This window comes from Bombina bombina, chromosome 7, assembly GCF_027579735.1.
Source record: "Bombina bombina isolate aBomBom1 chromosome 7, aBomBom1.pri, whole genome shotgun sequence".
NCBI classification, from domain to species: Eukaryota; Metazoa; Chordata; class Amphibia; order Anura; family Bombinatoridae; genus Bombina; species Bombina bombina.
In genome coordinates this window covers 550,825,548-550,849,839 of record NC_069505.1, presented here as the reverse complement: position 1 = coordinate 550,849,839, position 24,292 = coordinate 550,825,548, and the positions used below count along the sequence as shown (strand labels likewise).

Sequence of the window (24,292 nt, the reverse complement as noted above, 5' to 3'; positions counted from 1 at the left end):
TTACCAGCCCTAAAAAGGGCCTTTTGTGGGGCATTGCCCCAAAGTAATCAGCTCTTTTACCTGTGAAAAAAAGAACAACCCCCCCCCATTACAACCCACCACCCACACACCCCTACTCTAAAACCCACCCTATCCCCCCTTAAAAAAACCTAAGTCTAACCCCCAAGTGGTCCTTACCTGTCCTGAAGACCGGCGGAGAAGGTCCTGTTCCAGGTGGAGAAGTCTTTTTCCAGGCGGCGACCTCTTCTTCTTCCAGGAACCAGCCGGCGCGGAGCGGAGGAGTTAAAAGACCGATGACCGCGGAGCTGAAGACCGTCCTCTCTGGAACTGAAGATCAGCGACGCTGGAACTGAAGACCGGAGCCATGGAGCGTGGATGATCCTCTTCATACGATCGCCGCCGTACACTGAATCGGAATTCAAGGTATGCAATTAAAAATGGCGTCCCTTGAATTCCTATTGGCTGATTTGAGCCTTCAAATTCAAATCAGCCAATCGGAGGAGAGCTACTTTAATTCTATTGGCTGATTTGAATAGCCAATAGAATAAGAGCTACTGTAATTCTATTGGCTGATTAGAATAGCCAATAGAATTACAGTAGCTCTTATTCTATTGGCTAATCAAATCAGCCAATAGAATTAAAGTAGCTCTCCTCCGATTGGCTGATTTGAATTTGAAGGCTCAAATCAGCCAATAGGAATTCAAGGGACGCCATTTCTAATCGCGTACCTTGAATTCCGATTCAGCTCCGCGGTCATCGGTCTTCAACTCCTCCGCGCCGGCTGGTTCCTGGAAGAAGAAGAGGGCGGCGCCTGGAAGAAGACTTCTCCGCTTGGAACAGGACCTTCTCCGCCGGTCTTCAGGACAGGTAAGGACCACTTGGGGGTTAGACTTAGGTTTTTTTTAAGGGGGGATAGGGTGGGTTTTAGAGTAGGGGTGTGTGGGTGGTGGGTTGTAATGGGGGGGTTGTTCTTTTTTTTCACAGGTAAAAGAGCTGATTACTTTGGGGCAATGCCCCACAAAAGGCCCTTTTAAGGGTTGGTAATAGAGCCGATTACTTTTTGTAATTTAGTTTAGGGTAGGGACATTTTTTTATTTTGGGGGGCTTTGTTATTTTATTAGGGGGCTTAGATTAGGTGTAATTAGCTTAAAATTCTTGTAATCTTTTTTTATTTTTTGTAATTTAGTGGGGGTTTTTTTGTAATTTAGTTTAGTGTATTTAATTATATTTTAGTTTAGATAATTGTAGTTTATTTAATTAATTTATTGATAGTGTAGGTGTATTTGTAACTTAGGTTAGGATTTATTTTACAGGTAAATTGGTAATTATTTTAACTAGGTAGCTATTAAATAGTTATTAACTATTTAATAGCTATTGTACCTAGTTAAAATAAATACCAAGTTACCTGTAAAATAAATATAAACCCTAAAAACAGAATTTATGTTTACCTGATAAATTTCTTTCTCCAACGGTGTGTCCGGTCCACGGCTTCATCCTTACTTGTGGGATATTCTCTTCCCCTACAGGAAATGGCAAAGAGAGCACCCAGCAAGAGCTGTCCATATAGCCCCCCCTCTGGCTCCGCCCCCCAGTCATTCGACCGACGGTTAGGAGAAAAAGGAGAAACCATAGGGTGCCGTGGTGACTGTAGTGTATAAAGAAAGAAATTTTTCAAACCTGATTAAAAACCAGGGCGGGCCGTGGACCGGACACACCGTTGGAGAAAGAAATTTATCAGGTAAACATAAATTCTGTTTTCTCCAACATTGGTGTGTCCGGTCCACGGCTTCATCCTTACTTGTGGGAACCAATACCAAAGCTTTAGGACACGGATGAAGGGAGGGAGCAAACCAGGTTACCTAAACGGAAGGCACCACGGCTTGCAAAACCTTTCTCCCAAAAATAGCCGCCGAAGAAGCATAAGTATCGAATTTGTAAAATTTGGCAAAAGTATGCAGAGAAGACCAAGTCGCTGACTTACAGATCTGATCAACAGAAGCCTCGTTCTTGAAGGCCCATGAGGAAGACACAGCTCTAGTAGAATGAGCTGTAATTCGTTCAGGAGGCTGCCGGCCGGCAGTCTCATAAGCCAATCGGATGATGCTTTTCAGCCAAAAAGAAAGAGAGGTAGCAGTAGCTTTCTGCCCTCTCCTCTTACCAGAATACACAACAAACAAGGATGATGTCTGTCTGAAATCCTTTGTTGCTTCTAAATAGAACTTTAAAGCACGGACCACATCTAGATTGTGTAACAAACGTTCCTTCTTTGAAACTGGATTCGGACACAGAGAAGGAACAACAATTTCCTGGTTAATATTCCTGTTAGAAACGACCTTTGGAAGAAAACCAGGCTTGGTATGTAAAACTACCTTATCTGCATGAAAAATCAGATAGGGAGAAGAACACTGCAAAGCAGATAATTCAGAAACTCTTCTAGCAGAAGAAATAGCAACCAAAAACAGAACTTTCCAAGATAGTAACTTAATATCTATGGAATGCATGGGTTCAAACCGAAACCCCTGAAGAACTGAAAGAACCAAGTTTAGACTCCATGGAGGAGTCATAGGTCTATAGACAGGCTTGATCCTGACTAACGCCTGTATATCTGGCACAGCTGCCAGACGTTTATGCAACAAAACCGACAGAGCAGATATCTGTCCTTTTAGAGAACTAGCTGACAAACCTTTATCCAAGCCCTCTTGTAGAAAGGAAAGAATCCTTGGAATTTTGATTTTACTCCAAGAGTATCCCTTGGATCTGCACCAACAGATATATTTTTGCCATATCTTATGGTAAATTTTCCTAGTCACAGGCTTTCTGGCCTGAACCAGAGTATCTATAACCGAGTCCGAAAACCCACGCTTAGATAGAATCAAGCGTTCAATTTCCAAGCAGTCAGTTGGAGAGAGACTAGATTTGGATGTTCGAATGGACCTTGTACTAGAAGATCCTGCCTCAAAGGTAGCTTCCATGGTGGAGCCGATGACATATTCACCAGGTCTGCATACCAAGTCCTACGTGGCCACGCAGGGGCTATTAGAATCACCAAGGCCTGCTCCTGTTTGATCCTGGCTACAAGCCTGGGAAGGAGAGGGAACGGTGGAAACACATAAGCTAGATTGAACGACCAAGGCGCCACTAATGCATCCACCAGTGTCGCCTTGGGATCCCTGGATCTGGACCCGTATCGAGGAACCTTGGCGTTCTGGCGAGACGCCATCAGATCCATATCTGGAATGCCCCAAAGTTGAGTTAACTGGGCAAAAACCTCCGGATGGAGTTCCCACTCCCCCGGATGAAAAGTCTGACGACTCAAATAATCCGCCTCCCAGTTGTCCACTCCTGGGATGTGAATTGCAGATAGGTGGCAGGAGTGATCCTCCGCCCATTTGATGATCTTGGATACCTCTCTCATCGCTAAGGAACTCTTTGTTCCCCCCTGATGATTGATGTACGCTACAGTCGTCATGTTGTCCGACTGGAACCTTATGAATTTGGCCTTTGCTAGGTGAGGCCACGCCAGGAGCGCATTGAATATCGCTCTCAGTTCTAAAATGTTTATCGGAAGAAGAGACTCTTCTCGAGACCATAGACCTTGAGCCTTCAGAGAGTCCCAGACTGCACCCCAGCCTAAGAGACTGGCGTCGGTCGTGACAATGACCCACTCTGGTCTGCGGAAACTCATTCCCTGAGACAGGTGATCGTGAGACAACCACCAGCGGAGCGAATCCCTGGTTACCTGGTCTACTTGAATCTGGGGAGACAAGTCTGCATAGTCCCCATTCCACTAATTGAGCATGCACAGTTGTAATGGTCTTAGATGAATTCGAGCAAAAGGAACTATGTCCATTGCTGCAACCATTAATCCTACTACTTCCATGCTCTGAGCTATGGAAGGTTGAAGAATAGAGTGGAGAACTTGACAAGCGTTTAGAAGCTTTAACTTTCTGACCTCTGTCAGGAAGATCTTCATTTCTACAGAATCTATTATTGTTCCCAAAAAGGGAACTCTTGTTGACGGGGACAGGGAACTCTTTTCTACGTTCACCTTCCACCCGTGAGATCTGAGAAAGGCTAGAACAATGTCTGTATGAGCCTTTGCTTTGGAAAGAGACGACGCTTGGATTAGAATGTCGTCTAGATAAGGTGCTACCGCAATGCCCCTCGGTCTTAGAACCGCTAGAAGGGACCCTAGCACCTTTGTGAAAATTCTGGGAGCAGTGGCTAAACCGAACGGAAGAGCCACGAACTGGTAATGATTGTCCATAAAGGCGAACCTCAGGAACTGATGATGATCTTTGTGGATAGGAATATGCAGGTACGCATCCTTTAAGTCCACGGTAGTCATATATTGACCCTCCTGGATTGTTGGTAAAATTGTCCGAATGGTTTCCATTTTGAATGATGGAACTCTGAGGAATTTGTTTAGAATTTTTAGATCCAGAATTGGCCTGAAAGTTCCCTCTTTTTTGGGAACTACAAACAGGTTTGAGTAAAAACCCAGACCTTGTTCCACTGTTGGAACTGGGTTTATCACTCCCATTTTTAATAGGTCTCCTATGCAATGTAAGAATGCCTGTCTCTTTATCTGGTCTGAAGATAAGCGAGACATGTGGAACCTTCCCCTTGGAGGAAGTTCCTTGAACTCTAGAAGATACCCCTGAGAGACTATTTCTAGTGCCCAGGGATCCAGAACATCTCTTGCCCAAGCCTGAACGAAGAGAGAAAGTCTGCCCCCTACTAGATCCGGTCCCGGATCGGGGGCTACCCCTTCATGCTGTTTTGGTAGCAGCAGCAGGCTTCTTGGCCTGTTTACCCTTGTTCCAGCCTTGCAATGGTTTCCATGCTGGTTTAGGCTGGGAAGAGTTGCCTTCTTGTCTGGAGGCCGCAGAGTTAGGATTCGGTCCGTTCCTGAAATTACGAAAGGAACGAAAATTAGATTTGTTCTTAGTCTTGAAAGGCCTATCCTGTGGGAGGGCATGTCCCTTCCCACCAGTAATGTCTGAAATAATCTCTTTCAATTCCGGCCCTTACCCTTGAAAGGAATATTAAGCAACTTATTCTTGGACGACACATCCGCCGACCAGGATTTTAGCCAAAGCGCTCTGCGCGCCACTATTGCAAAACCTGAATTTTTCTCCGCTAACTTAGCCAATTGGAAAGCGGCATCCAAAATAAAGGAATTAGCCAACTTTAGTGCGTGAATTCTGTCCATGACTTCATCATATGGAGTCTCCTTTTGGAGCGAATTTTCTAGTTCCTCGAACCAAAAATACGCTGCCGTGGTGGCAGGAATAATGCACGAGATTGGTTGAAGAAGGAAACCTTGCTGAACAAATATCTTTTTTAGCAATCCTTCCAATTTTTTATCCATAGGATCTGTAAAAGCGCAACTGTCCTCAATAGGAATAGTTGTGCGCTTAGCTAACGTTGACACTGCCCCCTCAACCTTAGGAACCGTTTGCCATGCGTCCCTTCTGGGATCAACAATGGGGAACATTTTCTTGAATATAGGAGGTGGAACAAAAGGTATACCTGGCTTTTCCCACTCCTTAGTCACTATGTCCGCCACCCGCTTGGGTATCGGAAAAGCATCAGCGTGCACTGGGACCTCTAAGAATTTGTCCATCTTGCACAATTTCTCTGGAATTACCAAAGAATCACAGTCATCAAGAGTAGTTAGGACCTCCTTAAGCAGGGCGCGGAGATGTTCTAACTTAAATTTAAATGTTACGATATCAGTGTCTGCCTGCTGAGAAACTTTTCCTGAATCTGAAATTTCCCCCTCAGACAGACCTTCCCTCCCTGCCAATTCAGATTGATGTGAGGGTATAACTGATAAATTATCCTCAGCGCCAACCTGCTCATCTTCTGTATTTAAAACTGAGCTATCACGCTTTCTAGGATAGGATGGCAGTTTGGATAATAGATTTGCTATAGAATTATCCATTACTGCTGTTAATTGCTGCATAGTAACAAGCATTGGTGCGCTAGATGTACTAGGTATCGCCTGCGCGGGCAAAACTGGTGTTGACACAGAAGGAGAGGATGATGAACTATCCCCACTACCTTCATTAGAAGAATCATCTTGGGCAATCTTATTCAATGTGACAGTACTGTCCATACCTTGTTTGGACGCTATGACACAATTTGCACATACATTAATAGGGGGAACCACCTTGGCTTCCATACACACAGAACATAAGCCATCTGAAGGTATAGACATGTTAGACAGAATTTGGCAGGCTAATAATGCAATAAAACCGTTTTTAAAGAAAAGCGTTACTGTCCCTTTAAATAATAAACAGGCACACTTTATTTCTGATATTTTGAAAAACAATGAAGGCAATGTCCGATTTTTACAAAATTTTTACCCCAGAGTCCTAATGCCTTGAAAGTATTGCACACCAAGTTTCAAGACTTTAACCCTTAAAATGAGCAAACCAGAGCTATTTGTTCAATTCAACAATTTTAGTACACTACAATCACTGCCACAGCCTTGCTGCGGCTCTTTACCTTCCCTGAGAGTTATTTAGCACTGAAAACCACAGGATCCCTCACATGAAGCTGCATGCACTGCCATGGAAATAAACTGCGCAATTGAGGCGCGAAAACGGGGCCTCCTTCCTCTGCATACCAGAGTGAAGGGGCCTTTCTGACTGAAATAGTAGTCTAACTAAATGCCAGGCGAATAAAAACGTTCCCAAAAGTGCTTTTAGTACACAAAACACTCTAAAAACCATCTAAATATGAAATAAATTAATCGATTTAGCCCACAATAGTGTCCACCAGTATAGAGCCCATTAATAAGCCTTAATCTGTTATGAGTCTAAGAAAATGGCTTACTTACCCCTTAAGGGAAAAACTGACAGTCTTCTAGCATTAACATGTCTTATTAGAAATATGCCTGATCATACCTGAAGCAGATAAGCCTGCAAACTGTTCCCCCCAACTGAAGTTCTCTGGTTTCAACAGCCCTGCGTGGGAACAGCAATAGATTTTAGTTACTACTGCTAAAATCATAATCCTCTGTAACAGAAATCTTCTTCATTTTCTGTTGTAGAGTAAATAGTACAAACCGGCACTATTTTAAAATAACAAACTCTTGATAGAAGAAATAAAACTACAACTAACACCACATACTCTTTACCATCCCCGTGGAGATGCTACTTGTTCAGAGCAGGCAAAGAGAAAGACTGGGGGGCGGAGCCAGAGGGGGGGCTATATGGACAGCTCTTGCTGGGTGCTCTCTTTGCCATTTCCTGTAGGGGAAGAGAATATCCCACAAGTAAGGATGAAGCCGTGGACTGGACACACCAATGTTGGAGAAATAGCTACAATGTAATTATTAATTATATTGTAGCTATCTTAGGGTTTATTTTATAGGTAAGTATTTAGTTTTAAATAGGATTTTTTAGTTAATAATATTAATATTATTTAGATTTATTGCAATAATAATTAAGTTAGGGGTGTTAGGGTTAGAAAGGGTTAATATAGTTAATATATATAATATAATAACTATATTAATTATTAACTATATTAATAATATATATAATATAATAACTATATTAACTATATTAACCCTAATATATTTAGGGTTAATATAGGTGACGGCGGTGTAGGGGGTCAGATTAGGGGTTAATATATTTAATATAGGTGGCGGCGGTGTAGGGGGATTAGATTAGGGGTTAATATATTTAATATAGGTGGCGGAGGAAGGACAATATCCTAGGAATCCTAACCCTACTCCATGAGTAATTCTTGGATTCACACCAATGAAGATATTTACGCCATATCTTGTGGTAAATTTTCCTGGTGACAGGCTTTCGTGCCTGTATTAAGGTATCAATTACTGACTCAGAGAAGCCACGCTTTGATAGGATCAAGCGTTCAATCTCCATGCAGTCAGTCTCAGAGAAAGTAGATTCGGATGATTGAAAGTACCTTGTATTAGAAGGTCTTGTCTCAGAGGCAGAGTCCATGGTGGAAAGGATGACATGTCCACTAGGTCTGCATACCAGGTCCTGCGTGGCCATGCAGGCGCTATCAATATCACCAATGCTCTTTCCTGTTTGATTTTGGCAATCAGACGAGGGAGCAGAGGAAACGGTGGAAACACATAAGCCAGGTTGAAGAACCAAGGCGCTGCTAGAGCATCTATCAGTGCCGCTTCTGGGTCCCTGGACCTGGATCCGTAACAAGTAAGCTTGGCGTTCTGGCGAGACGCCATGAGATCCAATTCTGGTTTGCCCCAACGGAGAACCAATTGAGCAAACACCTCCGGATGGAGTTCCCATTCCCCCGGATGAAAAGTCTGACGACTTAGAAAATCCGTCTCCCTGTTCTCTACACCTAGGATATGGATTGCTGACAGGTGGCAAGAGTGAGTCTCTGCCCAGCGAATTATCTTGGAGACTTCTGACATCGCTAGGGAACTCCTGGTTCCCCCTTGATGGTTGATTTAAGCCACAGTCGTGATGTTGTCCGACTGAAATCTGATGAACCTCAGTGTTGCTAGCTGAGGCCAAGCCAGAAGAGCATTGAATATTGCTCTTAACTCCAGAATATTTATTGGTAGGAGTTTCTCCTCCTGAGTCCATGAACCCTGAGCCTTCAGGGAGTTCCAGACTGCACCCCAACCCAGAAGGCTGGCATCTGTTGTTACAATTATCCAATCTGGTCTGCGAAAGGTCATACCCTTGGACAGATGGGCCCGAGATAACCACCAGAGAAGAGAATCTCTGGTTTCCTGATCCAGATTTAGTAGAGGGGACAAATCTGTGTAATCCCCATTCCACTGACTGAGCATGCATAATTGCAGCGGTCTGAGATGCAGGCGCGCGAATGGCACTATGTCCATCGCCGCTACCATTAAGCCGATTACTTCCATGCACTGAGCCACCGTGGGGCGCGGAATGGAGTGAAGAACACGGCAAGCATTTAGAAGTTTTGATAACCTGGACTCCGTCAGGTAAATTTTCATTTCTACAGAATCTATTAGAGTCCCTAGGAAGGAAACCCTTGTGAGAGGAGATAGAGAACTCTTTTCTTCGTTGACTTTCCACCCATGCGACCTCAGGAATGCCAGAACTATCTCTGTATGAGATTTGGCAATTTGAAAGCTTGACGCCTGTATCAGGATGTCGTCCAGGTAAGGAGCCACCGCTATGCCTCGCGGTCTTAGGACCGCCAGAAGTGAGCCCAGAACCTTTGTAAAAATTCTTGGGGCTGTAGCCAACCCGAATGGAAGAGCTACAAATTGGTAATGCCTGTCTAGAAAGGCAAACCTCAGGAACTGATGATGATTCTTGTGAATCGGAATGTGAAGGTAGGCATCCTTTAAGTCCACTGTGGTCATGTACTGACCCTCTTGGATTATGGGTAAAATGGTTCGAATAGTTTCCATCTTGAATGACGGAACTCTGAGAAATTTGTTTAGGATCTTTAAATCCAAAATTGGTCTGAAGGTTCCCTCTTTTTTGGGAACCACAAACAGATTTGAATAAAACCCCTGTCCTTGTTCCGTCCGCGGAACTGGATGGATCACTCCCATTACAAGGAGATCTTGTACGCAGCTTAGGAATGCCTCTTTCTTTATCTGGTTTGCAGATAATCTTGAAAGGTGAAATCTCCCTTGTGGAGGAGAAGCTTTGAAGTCCAGAAGATATCCCTGAGATATGATCTCCAACGCCCAGGGATCCTGAACATCTCTTGCCCACGCCTGGGCGAAGAGAGAGAGTCTGCCCCCTACTAGATCCGTTGTCGGATAGGGGGCCGCTCCTTCATGCTGTCTTAGAGGCAGCAGCAGGCTTTCTGGCCTGCTTGCCCTTGTTCCAGGACTGGTTAGGTTTCCAGGCCTGCTTGGATTGAGCAAAAGTTCCCTCTTGTTTTGAAGCAGAGGAAGTTGATGCTGCACCTGCCTTGAAATTTCGAAAGGCACGAAAATTAGACTGTTTGGCCTTTGATTTGGCCCTGTCCTGAGGAAGGGTATGACCCTTACCTCCAGTAATGTCAGCAATAATTTCTTTCAAACCAGGCCCGAATAAGGTCTGCCCCTTGAAAGGAATGTTGAGTAATTTAGACTTTGAAGTCACATCAGCTGACCAGGATTTGAGCCATAGCGCCCTACGCGCCTGGATGGCGAATCCGGAATTCTTAGCCGTTAGTTTAGTCAAATGAACAATGGCATCAGAAACAAATGAGTTAGCTAGCTTAAGAGTTCTAAGCTTGTCAACAATTTCAGTCAATGGAGCTGTATGGATGGCCTCTTCCAGGGCCTCAAACCAGAATGCCGCCGCAGCAGTGACAGGCGCAATGCATGCAAGGGGCTGTAAAATAAAACCTTGAGGTAACCCTCTAATTTTTTATCCATTGGATCTGAAAAAGCACAACTGTCCTCAACCGGGATAGTGGTACGCTTTGCTAAAGTAGATACTGCTCCCTCCACCTTAGGGACAGTCTACCATAAATCCCGTGTAGTGGCATCTATTGGAAACATTTTTCTAAATATAGGAGGTGGGGAAAAGGGCACACCGGGCCTATCCCACTCCTTACTAATAAATTCTGTAAGCCTTTTAGGTATTGGAAAAACATCAGTACTCACCGGCACTGCATAGTATTTATCCAGCCTACACAATTTCTCTGGCACTGCAATTGTGTCACAGTCATTCAGAGCAACTAATACCTCCCCAAGCAATACACGGAGGTTCTCAAGCTTAAATTTAAAATTAGAAATCTCTGAATCAGGTCTCCCCGATTCAGAGACGTCACCCACAGACTGAAGCTCTCCGTCCTCAGGCTCTGCATATTGTGACGCAGTATCAGACATGGCTCTTACAGCATCTACGCGCTCTGTATCTCGTCTAACCCCAGAGCTATCGCGCTTGCCTCTCAATTCAGGCAATCTGGATAATACCTCTGACAGGGTATTATTCATGATTGCAGCCATGTCCTGCAAAGTAATCGCTATGGGCGTCCCTGATGTACTTGGCGCCATATTAGCGTGCGTCCCTTGAGCGGGAGGCGAAGGGTCCGACACGTGGGGAGAGTTAGTCGGCATAACTTCCCCCTCGACAGACCCCTCTGGTGACAATTCTTTTATAGATAAAGACTGATCTTTACTGTTTAAGGTGAAATCAATACATTTAGTACACATTCTCCTATGGGGCTCCACCATGGCTTTTAAACATAATGAACAAGTATCCTCTGTTTCAGACATGTTTGTACAGACTAGCAATGAGACTAGCAAGCTTGGAAAACACTTTAAAGCAAGTTAACAAGCAATATAAAAAACGTTACTGTGCCTTTAAGAGAAACAAATTTTGACAAAATTTGAAATAACAGTGAAAAAAGGCAGTTACACTAACAAAATTTTTACAGTGTATGTAACAAGTCAGCAGAGCATTGCACCCACTTGCAAATGGATGATTAACCCCTTAATAACAAAAACAGAATAATAAATGACAAAAACGTTTTTTGTTTTTTTTCTTGTTTTTTTTTTAAACACAGTCACAACAACTGCCACAGTCTACTGTGGTTTTTTACCCTCCTCAAACACGACTTTGAAGCCTTTTGAGCCCTTCAGAGATGTCCTGTATCATGCAGAGGGAAGCTGAGTGTCTCTGTCTGTAATTTTAGCTGCACAGAAAAGCACTAAAATAGGCCCTTCCCACTCATATTGCAACAGTGGAAAGCTTCAGGAAACTGTTTCTAGGCAAAAATCAAGCCAGCCATGTGGAGAAAAAACTAGGCCCCAATAAGTTTTGTCACCAAACATATATAAAAACGATTAAACATGCCAGCAAACGTTTTATATTACACTTTTATAAGAGTATGTATCTCTGTTAATAAGCCTGATACCAGTCGCTATTAAATCACTGTATTTAGGCTTAACTTACATTAATCCGGTATCAGCAGCATTTTTCTAGCAAGTTCCATCCCTAGAAATATGTTTACTGCACATACCTTATTGCAGGAAAACCTGCACGCCATTCCCTCTCTGAAGTTACCTCACTCCTCAGAATATGTGAGAACAGCAATGGATCTTAGTTACTTCTGCTAAGATCATAGAAATCACAGGCAGATTCTTCTTCTAATGCTGCCTTTGATAAAACAGTACACTCCGGTACCATTTAAAAATAACAAACTTTTGATTGAAGTTAAAAACTAACTATAATACACCACTCTCCTCTTACTACGTCCATCTTTGTTGAGAGTTGCAAGAGAATGACTGGATATGGCAGTGAGGGGAGGAGCTATATAGCAGCTCTGCTGTGGGTGATCCTCTTGCAACTTCCTGTTGGGAAGGAGAATATCCCACAAGTAATGGATGATCCGTGGACTGGATACACTTAACAAGAGAAATAAAAATAAACCCTAAGCTAGCTACAATGTAACTATTAGTTATATTGTAGCTAGCTTAGGGTTTATTTTATAGGTAAGTATTTAGTTTTAAATAGGAATAATTTAGTTAATTATAGGATTTTTTAGTTAGATTTATTTTAATTATATTTAAGTTAGGGGGTGTTAGGGTTAGACTTAGGTTTAGGGGTTAATACATTTAGTATAGGGGCGGCGACGTTGGGGGTGGCAGATTAGGGGTTAATAAATGTAGGTAGGTGGCGGCGATGTTAGGGACGACAGATTAGGGGTTAATAATATTTAACTAATGTTTGCGAAACGGGAGTGCGGCGGTTTAGGGGTTAATATGTTTATTATAGTGGCGGCGACATTGGGGGCGGCAGATTAGGGGTTAATAAATATAATGTAGGTGTCGGCGATGTTGGGGGCAGCAGATTAGGGGTTCATAAATATAATGTAGGTGGCGGCGGTGTCCGGAGTGGCAGATTAGGGGTTAAAAATGTTCTTTTAGTGTTTTCAATGCGGGGGGGCCTCGGTTTAGGGGTTAATAGGTAGTTTATGGGTGTTAGTGTACTTTTTAGTACTTTAGTTATGAGTTTTATGTTACGGCGTTGTACCATAAAACTCTTAACTACTGACTTTTAAATGCGTTAGGACTCTTGTCGGTAGAGGGTGTACCGCTCACTTTTTGGCCTCCCAGGACAAACTCATAATATCAGCGCTATGGAAGTCCCATAGAAAAAAGACTTTACAAAGTTTACGTCGTTTTGCGGTAAGGCCAAAGAAGTGTGCGGTGACCCTAAACCTTCAAGACTCGTAATAGCAGCGGTAGTGAAAAAGCAGCGTTAGGACCTCTTAACGCTGCTTTTTTACCCTAACGCACAACTCGTAATCTAGCCGATTGTTTTTATGGAGCCCTGGCCCCACCATACAACTACTACCACACTGAAGTTAAAATCCGAAATTGCACAAATAAATAAAAAACATTTACTAAGTAAGTTCTACCTCCTCTGCAAATGAAAGTGATCTTCCGTCTGACTCAGGCACACACTGTACAAGCTTAAGTGACAAGTCTGTGTTACACTGTGCATAGTGGTTTAGTGCACACTCAGAAATCCTCTCAAATGCTTTACTCCTTGTAATAACATTTCTTTCATGTAATTAGCAAGAGTCCATGAGCTAGTGACGTATGGGATATACATTCCTACCAGGAGGGGCAAAGTTTCCCAAACCTCAAAATGCCTATAAATACACCCCTCACCACACCCACAAATCAGTTTTACAAACTTTGCCTCCTATGGAGGTGGTGAAGTAAGTTTGTGCTAGATTCTACGTTGATATGCGCTCCGCAGCAGGTTGGAGCCCGGTTTTCCTCTCAGCGTGCAGTGAATGTCAGAGGGATGTGAGGAGAGTATTGCCTGTTTGAATTCAATGATCTCCTTCTACGGGGTCTATTTCATAGGTTCTCTGTTATCGGTCGTAGAGATTCATCTCTTACCTCCCTTTTCAGATCGACGATATACTCTTATATATATACCATTACCTCTGCTGATTTTCGTTTCAGTACTGGTTTGGCTTTCTACAAACATGTAGATGAGTGTCCTGGGGTAAGTAAGTCTTATTTTCTGTGACACTCTAAGCTATGGTTGGGCACTTTTTTATTAAAGTTCTAAATATATGTATTCAAACATTTATTTGCCTTGACTCAGGATGTTCAACATTCCTTATTTTCAGACAGTCAGTTTCATATTTGGGATAATGCATTTGAATCAATCATTTTTCTTACCTTAAAAATTTGACTTTTTTTCCCTGTGGGCTGTTAGGCTCGCGGGGGCTGAAAATGCTTCATTTTATTGCGTCATTATTGGCGCTGACTTTTTTGGCGCAAAAAATCTTTTCTGTTTCCGGCGTCATACGTGTCGCCGGAAGTTGCGTCATTTTTTGACGTTCTTTTGCGCCAAAAATGTCGGCGTTCCGGATGTGGCGTCATTTTTGGCGCCAAAAGCATTTAGGCGCCAAATAATGTGGGCGTCTTATTTGGCTCTAAAAAAATATGGGCGTCGTTTTTGTCTCCACATTATTTAAGTCTCATTTCACATTGCTTCTGGTTGCTAGAAGCTTGTTCCTTGGCATTTTTTCCCATTCCTGAAACTGTCATTTAAGGAATTTGATCATTTTTGCTTTATATGTTGTTTTTTCTCTTACATATTGCAAGATGTCTCACGTTGCATCTGAGTCAGAAGATACGTCAGGAAAATCGCTGTCTGGTGCTGGAACTACCAAAGCTAAGTGTATCTGCTGTAAACTTTTGGTTGCTGTTCCTCCAGCTGTTGTTTGTATTAATTGTCATGACAAACTTGTTAATGCAGATAATATTTCCTTTAGTAAAGTACCATTACCTGTTGCAGTTCCATCAACATCTAATGTTCAGAGTGTTCCTGATAACATAAGAGATTTTGTTTGTGAATCCATCAAGAAGGCTATGTCTGTTATTCCTCCTTCTAGTAAACATAAAAAATCTTTTAAAACTTCTCTTTATGCAGATGAATTTTTAAATGAACATCATCATTCTGATTCTAATGACTCTTCTGGTTCAGAGGATTCTGTCTCAGAGGTTGATACTGATAAATCTTCATATTTATTTAAAATGGAATTTATTCGTTCTTTACTTAAAGAAGTACTAATTGCTTTAGAAATTGAGGATTCTGGTCCTCTTGATACTAAATCTAAACGTTTAGATAAGGTCTTTAAATCTCCTGTGGTTATTTCAGAAGTTTTTCCTGTTTCTGGTGCTATTTCTGAAGTAATTTCCAGAGAGTGGAATAATTTGGGTAATTCATTTACTCCTTCTAAACGTTTTAAGCAATTATATCCTGTGCCGTCTGACAGATTAGAATTTTGGGACAAAATCCCTAAAGTTGATGGGGCTATTTCTACCCTTGCTAAACGTACTACTATTCCTACGGCAGATGGTACTTCGTTTAAAGATCCTTTAGATAGGAAAATTGAATCCGTTCTAAGAAAAGCTTATCTGTGTTCAGGTAATCTTCTTAGACCTGCTATATCATTGGCTGATGTTGCTGCAGCTTCAACTTTTTGGTTGGAAACTTTAGCGCAACAAGTAACAGATCATGATTCTCATAATATTATTATTCTTCTTCAACATGCTAATAATTTTATCTGTGATGCCATTTTTGATATTATCAGAGTTGATGTCCGGTTTATGTCTCTAGCTATTTTAGCTAGAAGAGCTTTATGGCTTAAAACTTGGAATGCTGATATGTCTTCTAAATCAACTCTACTTTCCCTTTCTTTCCAGGGTAACAAATTATTTGGTTCTCAGTTGGATTCTATTATCTCAACTGTTACTGGTGGGAAAGGAACTTTTTTACCACAGGATAAAAAATCTAAGGGTAAAAACAGGGCTAATAATCGTTTTCGTTCCTTTCGTTTCAACAAAGAACAAAAGCCTGATCCTTCATCCTCAGGAGCAGTTTCAGTTTGGAAACCATCTCCAGTCTGGAATAAATCTAAGCCTTCTAGAAAAGCAAAGCCAGCTTCTAAGTCCACATGAAGGTGCGGCCCTCATTCCAGCTCAGCTGGTAGGGGGCAGGTTACGTTTTTTCAAAGAAATTTGGATCAATTCTGTTCACAATCTTTGGATTCAGAACATCGTTTCAGAAGGGTACAGAATTGGTTTCAAGATAAGACCTCCTGCAAAGAGATTTTTTCTTTCCCGTGTCCCAGTAAATCCAGTGAAAGCTCAAGCATTTCTGAAATGTGTTTCAGATCTAGAGTTGGCTGGAGTAATTATGCCAGTTCCAGTTCTGGAACAGGGGCTGGGGTTTTATTCGAATCTCTTCATTGTACCAAAGAAGGAGAATTCCTTCAGACCAGTTCTGGATCTAAAAATATTGAATCGTTATGTAAGGATACCAACATTCAAAATGTTAACTGTAAGGACTATCTTGCCTTTTGTTCAGCAAGGTCATTATATGTCCACAATAGATTTACAGGATGCATATCTGCATATTCCGATTCATCCAGATCACTATCAGTTCCTGAGATTCTCTTTCCTGGACAAGCATTACCAGTTTGTGGCTCTGCCGTTTGGCCTAGCTACAGCTCCAAGAATTTTTACAAAGGTTCTCGGTGCCCTTCTGTCTGTAATCAGAGAACAGGGTATTGTGGTATTTCCTTATTTGGACAATATCTTGGTACTTGCTCAGTCTTCACATTTAGCAGAATCTCATACGAATCGACTTGTGTTGTTTCTTCAAGATCATGGTTGGAGGATCAATTCACTAAAAAGTTCATTGATTCCTCAGACAAGGGTAACCTTTCTAGGTTTCCAGTTAGATTCAGTGTCCATGACTCTGTCTTTGACAGACAAGAGACGTCTAAAATTGATTTCAGCTTGTCGAAACCTTCAGTCACAATCATTCCCTTCGGTAGCCTTATGCATGGAAATTCTAGGTCTTATGACTGCTGCATCGGACGCGATCCCCTTTGCTCGTTTTCACATGCGACCTCTTCAGCTCTGTATGCTGAATCAATGGTGCAGGGATTACACAAAGATATCTCAATTAATATCTTTAAAACCGATTGTACGACACTCTCTGACGTGGTGGACAGATCACCATCGTTTAATTCAGGGGGCTTCTTTTGTTCTTCCGACCTGGACTGTAATTTCAACAGATGCAAGTCTTACAGGTTGGGGTGCTGTGTGGGGATCTCTGACGGCACAAGGAGTTTGGGAATCTCAGGAGGTGAGATTACCGATCAATATTTTGGAACTCCGTGCAATTTTCAGAGCTCTTCAGTCTTGGCCTCTTCTGAAGAGAGAATCGTTCATTTGTTTTCAGACAGACAATGTCACAACTGTGGCATACATCAATCATCAAGGAGGGACTCACAGTCCTCTGGCTATGAAAGAAGTATCTCGAATTCTGGTTTGGGCGGAATCCAGCTCCTGTCTAATCTCTGCGGTTCATATCCCAGGTATAGACAATTGGGAAGCGGATTATCTCAGTCGCCAAACGTTGCATCCGGGCGAATGGTCTCTTCACCCAGAGGTATTTCTTCAGATTGTTCAAATGTGGGAACTTCCAGAAATAGATCTGATGGCGTCTCATCTAAACAAGAAACTTCCCAGGTATCTGTCCAGATCCCGGGATCCTCAGGCGGAGGCAGTGGATGCATTATAACTTCCTTGGAAGTATCATCCTGCCTATATCTTTCCGCCTCTAGTTCTTCTTCCAAGAGTAATCTCCAAGATTCTGAAGGAATGTTCGTTTGTTCTGCTGGTAGCTCCGGCATGGCCTCACAGGTTTTGGTATGCGGATCTTGTCCGGATGGCCTCTTGCCATCCGTGGACTCTTCCGTTAAGACCAGACCTTCTGTCGCAAGGTCCTTTTTTCCATCAGGATCTCAAATCCTTAAATTTAAAGGTATGGAGATTGAACGCTTGATTCTTGGTCAAAGAGGTTTCTCTGACTCTGTGATTAATACTATGTTACAGGCTCGTAAATCTGTATCTAGAGAGATATATTATAGAGTCTGGAAGACTTATATTTCTTGGTGTCTTTCTCATCATTTTTCTTGGCATTCTTTTAGAATTCCGAGAATTTTACAGTTTCTTCAGGATGGTTTAGATAAAGGTTTGTCCGCAAGTTCTTTGAAAGGACAAATCTCTGCTCTTTCTGTTCTTTTTCACAGAAAGATTGCTAATCTTCCTGATATTCTTTGTTTTGTACAAGCTTTGGTTCGTATAAAACCTGTCATTAAGTCAATTTCTCCTCCTTGGAGTTTGAATTTGGTTCTGGGGCTCTTCAAGCTCCTCCTTTTGAACCCATGCATTCATTGGACATTAAATTACTTTCTTGGAAAGTTTTGTTCCTTTTGGCGATCTCTTCTGCCAGAAGAGTCTCTGAATTATCTGCTCTTTCTTGTGAGTCTCCTTTTCTGATTTTTCATCAGAATAAGGCGGTGTTGCGAACTTCTTTTGAATTTTTACCTAAGGTTGTGAATTCCAACAACATTAGTAGAGAAATTGTGGTTCCCTCATTATGTCCTAATCCTAAGAATTCTAAGGAGAAATCGTTGCATTCTTTGGATGTTGTTAGAGCTTTGAAATATTATGTTGAAGCTACTAAGTCTTTCCGAAATACTTCTAGTCTATTTGTTATCTTTTCCGGTTCTAGAAAAGGCCAGAAAGCTTCTGCCATTTCTTTGGCATCTTGGTTGAAATCTTTAATTCATCATGCCTATGTCGAGTCGGGTAAAACTCCGCCTCAAAGGATTACAGTTCATTCTACTAGGTCAGTTTCTACTTCCTGGGCGTTTAGGAATGAAGCTTCGGTTGATCAGATTTGCAAAGCAGCAACTTGGTCCTCTTTGCATACTTTTACTAAATTCTACCATTTTGATGTATTTTCTTCTTCTGAAGCAGTTTTTGGTAGAAAAGTACTTCAGGCAGCGGTTTCAGTTTGAATCTTCTGTTTATGTTTTCATTAAACTTTATTTTGGGTGTGGATTATTTTCAGCAGGAATTGCCTGTCTTTATTTTATCCCTCCCTCTCTAGTGACTCTTGCGTGGAAAGATCCACATCTTGGGTAGTCATTATCCCATACGTCACTAGCTCATGGACTCTTGCTAATTACATGAAAGAAAACATAATTTATGTAAGAACTTACCTGATAAATTCATTTCTTTCATATTAGCAAGAGTCCATGAGGCCCACCCTTTTTGTGGTGGTTATGATTTTTTTGTATAAAGCACAATTATTCCAATTCCTTATTTTATATGCTTTCGCACTTTTTTCTTATCACCCCACTTCTTGGCTATTCGTTAAACTGATTTGTGGGTGTGGTGAGGGGTGTATTTATAGGCATTTTGAGGTTTGGGAAACTTTGCCCCTCCTGGTAGGAATGTATATCCCATACGTCACTAGCTCATGGACTCTTGCTAATATGAAAGAAATGAATTTATCAGGTAAGTTCTTACATAAATTATGTTTTCTCACGCTCAATAGCACTCTGCTGTAGTACCCTCTGGTGGCTGCCAACATTTTTTAATTTTTTTTAAATAATAGTTGTTCTTGCCTCATGGGGCCCCCTGGCCTATTGGGCCCCTGGCAGGAGTCACCCCTGTCACCGGCCCTGACTCCACATATAAAAGGGGTACCTTGCATTCAATCTTCAGTGTTTGGCGGAGATCGCATGAAGAGGAGCCTCCACACCGATGAGGACCGCCGATGCTGAAGAGGACCACTGCTCTGGATCCGTGCATCGGGGAAGACCGCTCCGCACCTCTGGGAAGAAGATAGAAGATGGTCTTGCGATGGATGAAGATGGAGCCACATGGATGAACACCTTCATCGCCGGACTTCAGGAACAGTGAGTACCTATTTCGGGGTTAGAATTAGTTGTTGTTTTTTTGGAGTATTTTTTTTTTTTTAGATTAGGGATTTTTTATTTTAATGGGCAATGCAATAGGTGGTTTAGTTTTTTTTTTAGAGTTAGTTTTTTTATTTTTGGGGGTTGGTTGGGTGGGGGGGTTTACTGTTAGGGGGTGCTTTGTAATTTTTTTTAGGTAACATTGCTGTTTAACTTATGGCAATGCCCTACAAAAGGCCCTTTTAAGGGCTATTGGTAGTTAAGTGTCAGATTAGGGGGTGTTTTTATTTTGGGGTGGCTTTTTTGTTTTTATAGGGGTATTAGATTAGGTTTAATTTTATTATTTTGGAAAATTTGGTTATTATTTTTTGTAATCTTAGATTTTATTTTTCGTAATTTTAGTGTTTTTTTTAGTAATGTAAGTTTTTTTTTAATTTTTTCGTAGTGTTAAGATTTTTTAATTTTGTAATTTAGGTTTTTTATTTTTACTTTTTTTTTGTTTTTAATATAGTAATGTTAGGTTTTTGTATAGTTTAAGCTTAGTTTTTTTATATTTCACAGGTAAGTTTTTATTTATTTGAAGGTAGTTATATTGTAAGTTTAATTTAAAGTTAGGGGGTGTTAGGTTTAGGCGTTAATAGTTCAATTTAGTTTGTTGTGATGTGGGGGGCAGCGGCTTATGGGTTAATAGGTTTAGTTTAGTATTAGCAATGTCGGGGGCTGGTGGTTTAGAGGTTAATAGCTTTATTATAGTAGTTGCGAAATGGGGGGCCGGCGGTTTAGTGGTTAATAGCTTTATTTTAGTGTTGGCGATGTTGGGGGCTGGTGGTTTAGGGGTTAATAGCTTTATTTTAATGTTGGCAATGTGGGGAGTCTGTGGTTTAGGGGTTAATAGGTTTATTTAGTGTTGCCGATGTTGGGGGGTGGCGGTTTAGGTTTCAATAACTTTATTTAGTGTTGGTGATGCCGGGGAAGGGGCCGCGGCGGCTTAGGGGTATTTAGACTAGGGTTTTATGTTAGGGTATTATGTTTTAACGTAACCTTCTTGTCCCCATAGACATCTATGGGGATTGCGTTATAGCGATCGCCATTCTGCGATCTCAGGTGTTAGTTTTTTTCTAACACTTTCTCTCCATTGATGTCTATGGGGGAAAATGTGCACGAGCAGGTTGTCAGGCCTTGGCTTTTGTGCGGTATGGAGCTTAACGCACCATAACGCACAACTCAAGTAGATTTTTCTGTAACTTGTAATTGCTGTGTTTTGGAAAGTACTGCTAAATATTTAGCGTTATTTACGCACCGGATTTAGCGCAAAACTTGTAATCTGGGTGAATATGAGCACAGCCCAGCGAGCGCTCAAAGCTTACTTGTAGCGCAATTAACCCTCAAGCTGAATTGTTAATTTGCGCTTCTCTCATAATCTGGCCTGTAATAAGTACAAACTTCACATTTTTTTTCTGGTGAAATTTCAATACAAATTAATAACTGATTTGCTATGAATTTAAATGTGATTTAGCAATGCATTTTCTGTTATATCTCATTTATTTGTTTTATACTATTTTTTAAACTATGATTTTTGTGAACTTTATTGTAATGTAAACATCTCCTTTACATACGTAAATGCTGAGAACAATCTTTTGCTAGACACGCTGTTTTCTAAACTGCCTTTAGAGAATTTAGAGAATTGTGAGATTTATTACAGTATCTTGTAATTGCTGAGATCTTTAAATAATCTGGCCCATAGATCCAGAAAATAAAAGATTTTGATTCTGGTCTCAGCTTTTAAACATAAAAAAGCAGGGAGCAATTTTAAATTATGTAAAATAAAAAAGGGAACTAAAGTAAAATAGGGCGTTTGGCAACACAAATAATAATATGCTTTTGCTTATCTGTACACTTATCTGTCTCAATCTGTACCAGAAATATTGCTAACGTTCTATTTTCTTTCTGTTATTTACAGAAGCCTTGTTCCCACGCGTTTCGCTTTGGATGATTTCCTTCATCTTGCTTCTGATAATTTTGGTCTCTCTCTTAGCTGTGGCATCCTGGGCCTATTGTAGATTTAAAAGAGAAAAAGGTAACAATAAGGAACTGAACATACAACTAGATAACAGAGAGTCTTTAGGAAACCATAAACTATAAACTAGGTAGGTTAATATCCAAATCAGTGGACTTCAATTAATATTAAAGGGACATAAAAGTCCCTTTTCAGCTAAATAGTTATCAAACAGTGTATGGTTTTTTAAAAGATAAAACTACTTAACCCACCTAAAAACACCAGTGTTATTAATTTTTTTAGGATAAGCGGCAGTTGTGTTCTCAGACGATAATGATTTGAAACAAAGTAATGCATGGAAGTGGTCATTTTGTTAGCAGTGGTAAATGCCAGAGAAAAGTGGAGCCTTTAGCCCTTTCAAAGGTAGAAACAGTGGTATTTCTACATAGGTATTTTTTTAATCAAATCATATAACTTCCAACATTTTTGGATAAGTATTAGGGACTCAGGAGGTTGAGGGGGCCGTTGCCCACAATGTAGTGTGTGGGGCTGTGTTGGGAGGGGATTGGTAACACATGGATAGTGGGCAGGATTGTGGGTTTGTCTGTGTAGTCAATGGGTGTGTCAAGTTAATCTGTGGGAGGGGCCAAGAACAATTCTGCAAATGGGGCATATGGCTGTCTCAAAGAGACAGCAGGATTAAGCTAAACTTTCCCTTTCAAATAGGGGCAGTTTTGAAGTCTGAAATAATACTTTATAATGAGAAAAGGCTGTGAGATCCCCTTGCGTCATCATAGCTAAAGGTAGACAGGAGTTAACCATGTGAGAGCATAATAAACTAGACATAAGTGTGCAATTTGAATACTACTTTTTTGTTATTTCAGAAAGAGATCTAAGAATAAAGAACAATCAGCTGGGTAAGTTGCTATATGTATATAAGGTAATGAGAGAAGTATCCTACCCACTACAACTTCTATAAAAATAGTGTCTTTGCATACGCTAAATGCATTGATACCAGTTATTCCATGGTTTCAGACTTGTCCCAAATAAAGAGTCTGTTTGTGTATCTATTTCTACTCTCCTATTTGTATTTAAGTTTTTTAAAATATACTTTTAATCACCTAGACCTGACCCAGAAAACAAGCCATGAATTGGAATGGCCCAGCCTTCTCCACTAACTCAGATGCACCCACTAAACCACACTCACACTTGTCATCAATCCAACTGACCCCAATGAACCACCTCTAAATCTGCCCCCCCATGGACCACCACTAAATTCAGACTAACTCACCACCCATGAACCACCTTTACATCTAGACCAACTGACCCCCCATGAATTACCTCTAAACCCAGACCAACTGTCCCTTCTCTTAATAGACCTAGTTTAAATCATGGCCACCTTTAAATCCAGACCAATTGTCCCTCCTCTTAATAGACATCCTCTAAACCCTGACCACCTCTAAATCCAGATCAACTGACACCCACATAGGTCACTTCTAAATCCAAAACACCTGACCACCCGGTGAACCACCTCTAAATTCAGACCAACTGACTTCCTCCTGGATGACATCTAAATCCAGACCACATGACCACCTGATGAACCACCTATAAATCAAGTCCAACTGATTACCTCATGGATAATCTATAAATCCAGACCAACTCACCCCCCTCCATGAACTAACTCTAGATCCACATCAACTGCCCTCCATGTACCACCTCTAAATCCAAACCAACTGCCCACTCATATACAACCTCTAAATCCAAAGCAAATGACCCCACCCTGGATCACCTCTATATCCAGGTCAACTGACTCACCTGCTATGGACCACTTTTAAATCCAGAGCAAGTGAACCACTAGAGACTACCCAAATGCAAAAACTAACTTACTCCCCATTGACCAATAATAACAAAGCATATCTTCTAATTTGCTGTAAAACATCAAATCTTAATTGCTGATATTTGTAAAGGTGAATTGATTGCACAATTCAGAATAAAATATAACTCACATTTTGTTAGTTACCTGGTTTACAATTATATATATATATATATATATATATATATATATATATATATATATATATATATATATATATATATATAAACAGAAGCCCAGTCAAGTTGGGATGTTTTTTGACTGATTGCCTGTTAAAATGGATTAAAGCCTTTTATCTTTTGGAAAAGACCGGAGAGTGAAGCGTTTTTCTTCCCCTTGGTGGGTGGATTGCTACTATATATATATATATATATATATATATATATATATATATATATATATATTTATACATGTATATCATACATGTATACCCATATAAGCACATATATACACATGTATTATATATATATATATATATATATATATATATATACAGTGTATATATATATATATATATATATATATATATATATATATATATATATATATATATAGAGTAAGGGAAAAATATTTGATCCCCTTCTTGACCCTTTGCAAAACATGACTTAGTACTTGGTGGCAAAACCCTTGTTGGCAATCACAGAGGTCAGACGTTTCTTGTAGTT

General features: G+C 40.9%; 1 protein-coding gene across 1 annotated transcript in view; it reads left to right on the top strand.

Moving 5' to 3' along the window:
* The window catches only part of LOC128667008 (butyrophilin subfamily 1 member A1), a 40,969-nt gene extending 18,221 nt beyond the window's left edge, over positions 1 to 22,748 (top strand). The window contains exons 4-5 of the mRNA XM_053721866.1: positions 21,719 to 21,835; positions 22,639 to 22,748. Coding sequence (XP_053577841.1) covers positions 21,719 to 21,835; positions 22,639 to 22,733 — 212 coding nt within the window. The 3' untranslated portion in view covers positions 22,734 to 22,748. The remainder of the gene's footprint in view (positions 1 to 21,718; positions 21,836 to 22,638) is intronic.
* The last annotated feature ends 1,544 nt before the right edge of the window (positions 22,749 to 24,292 follow it).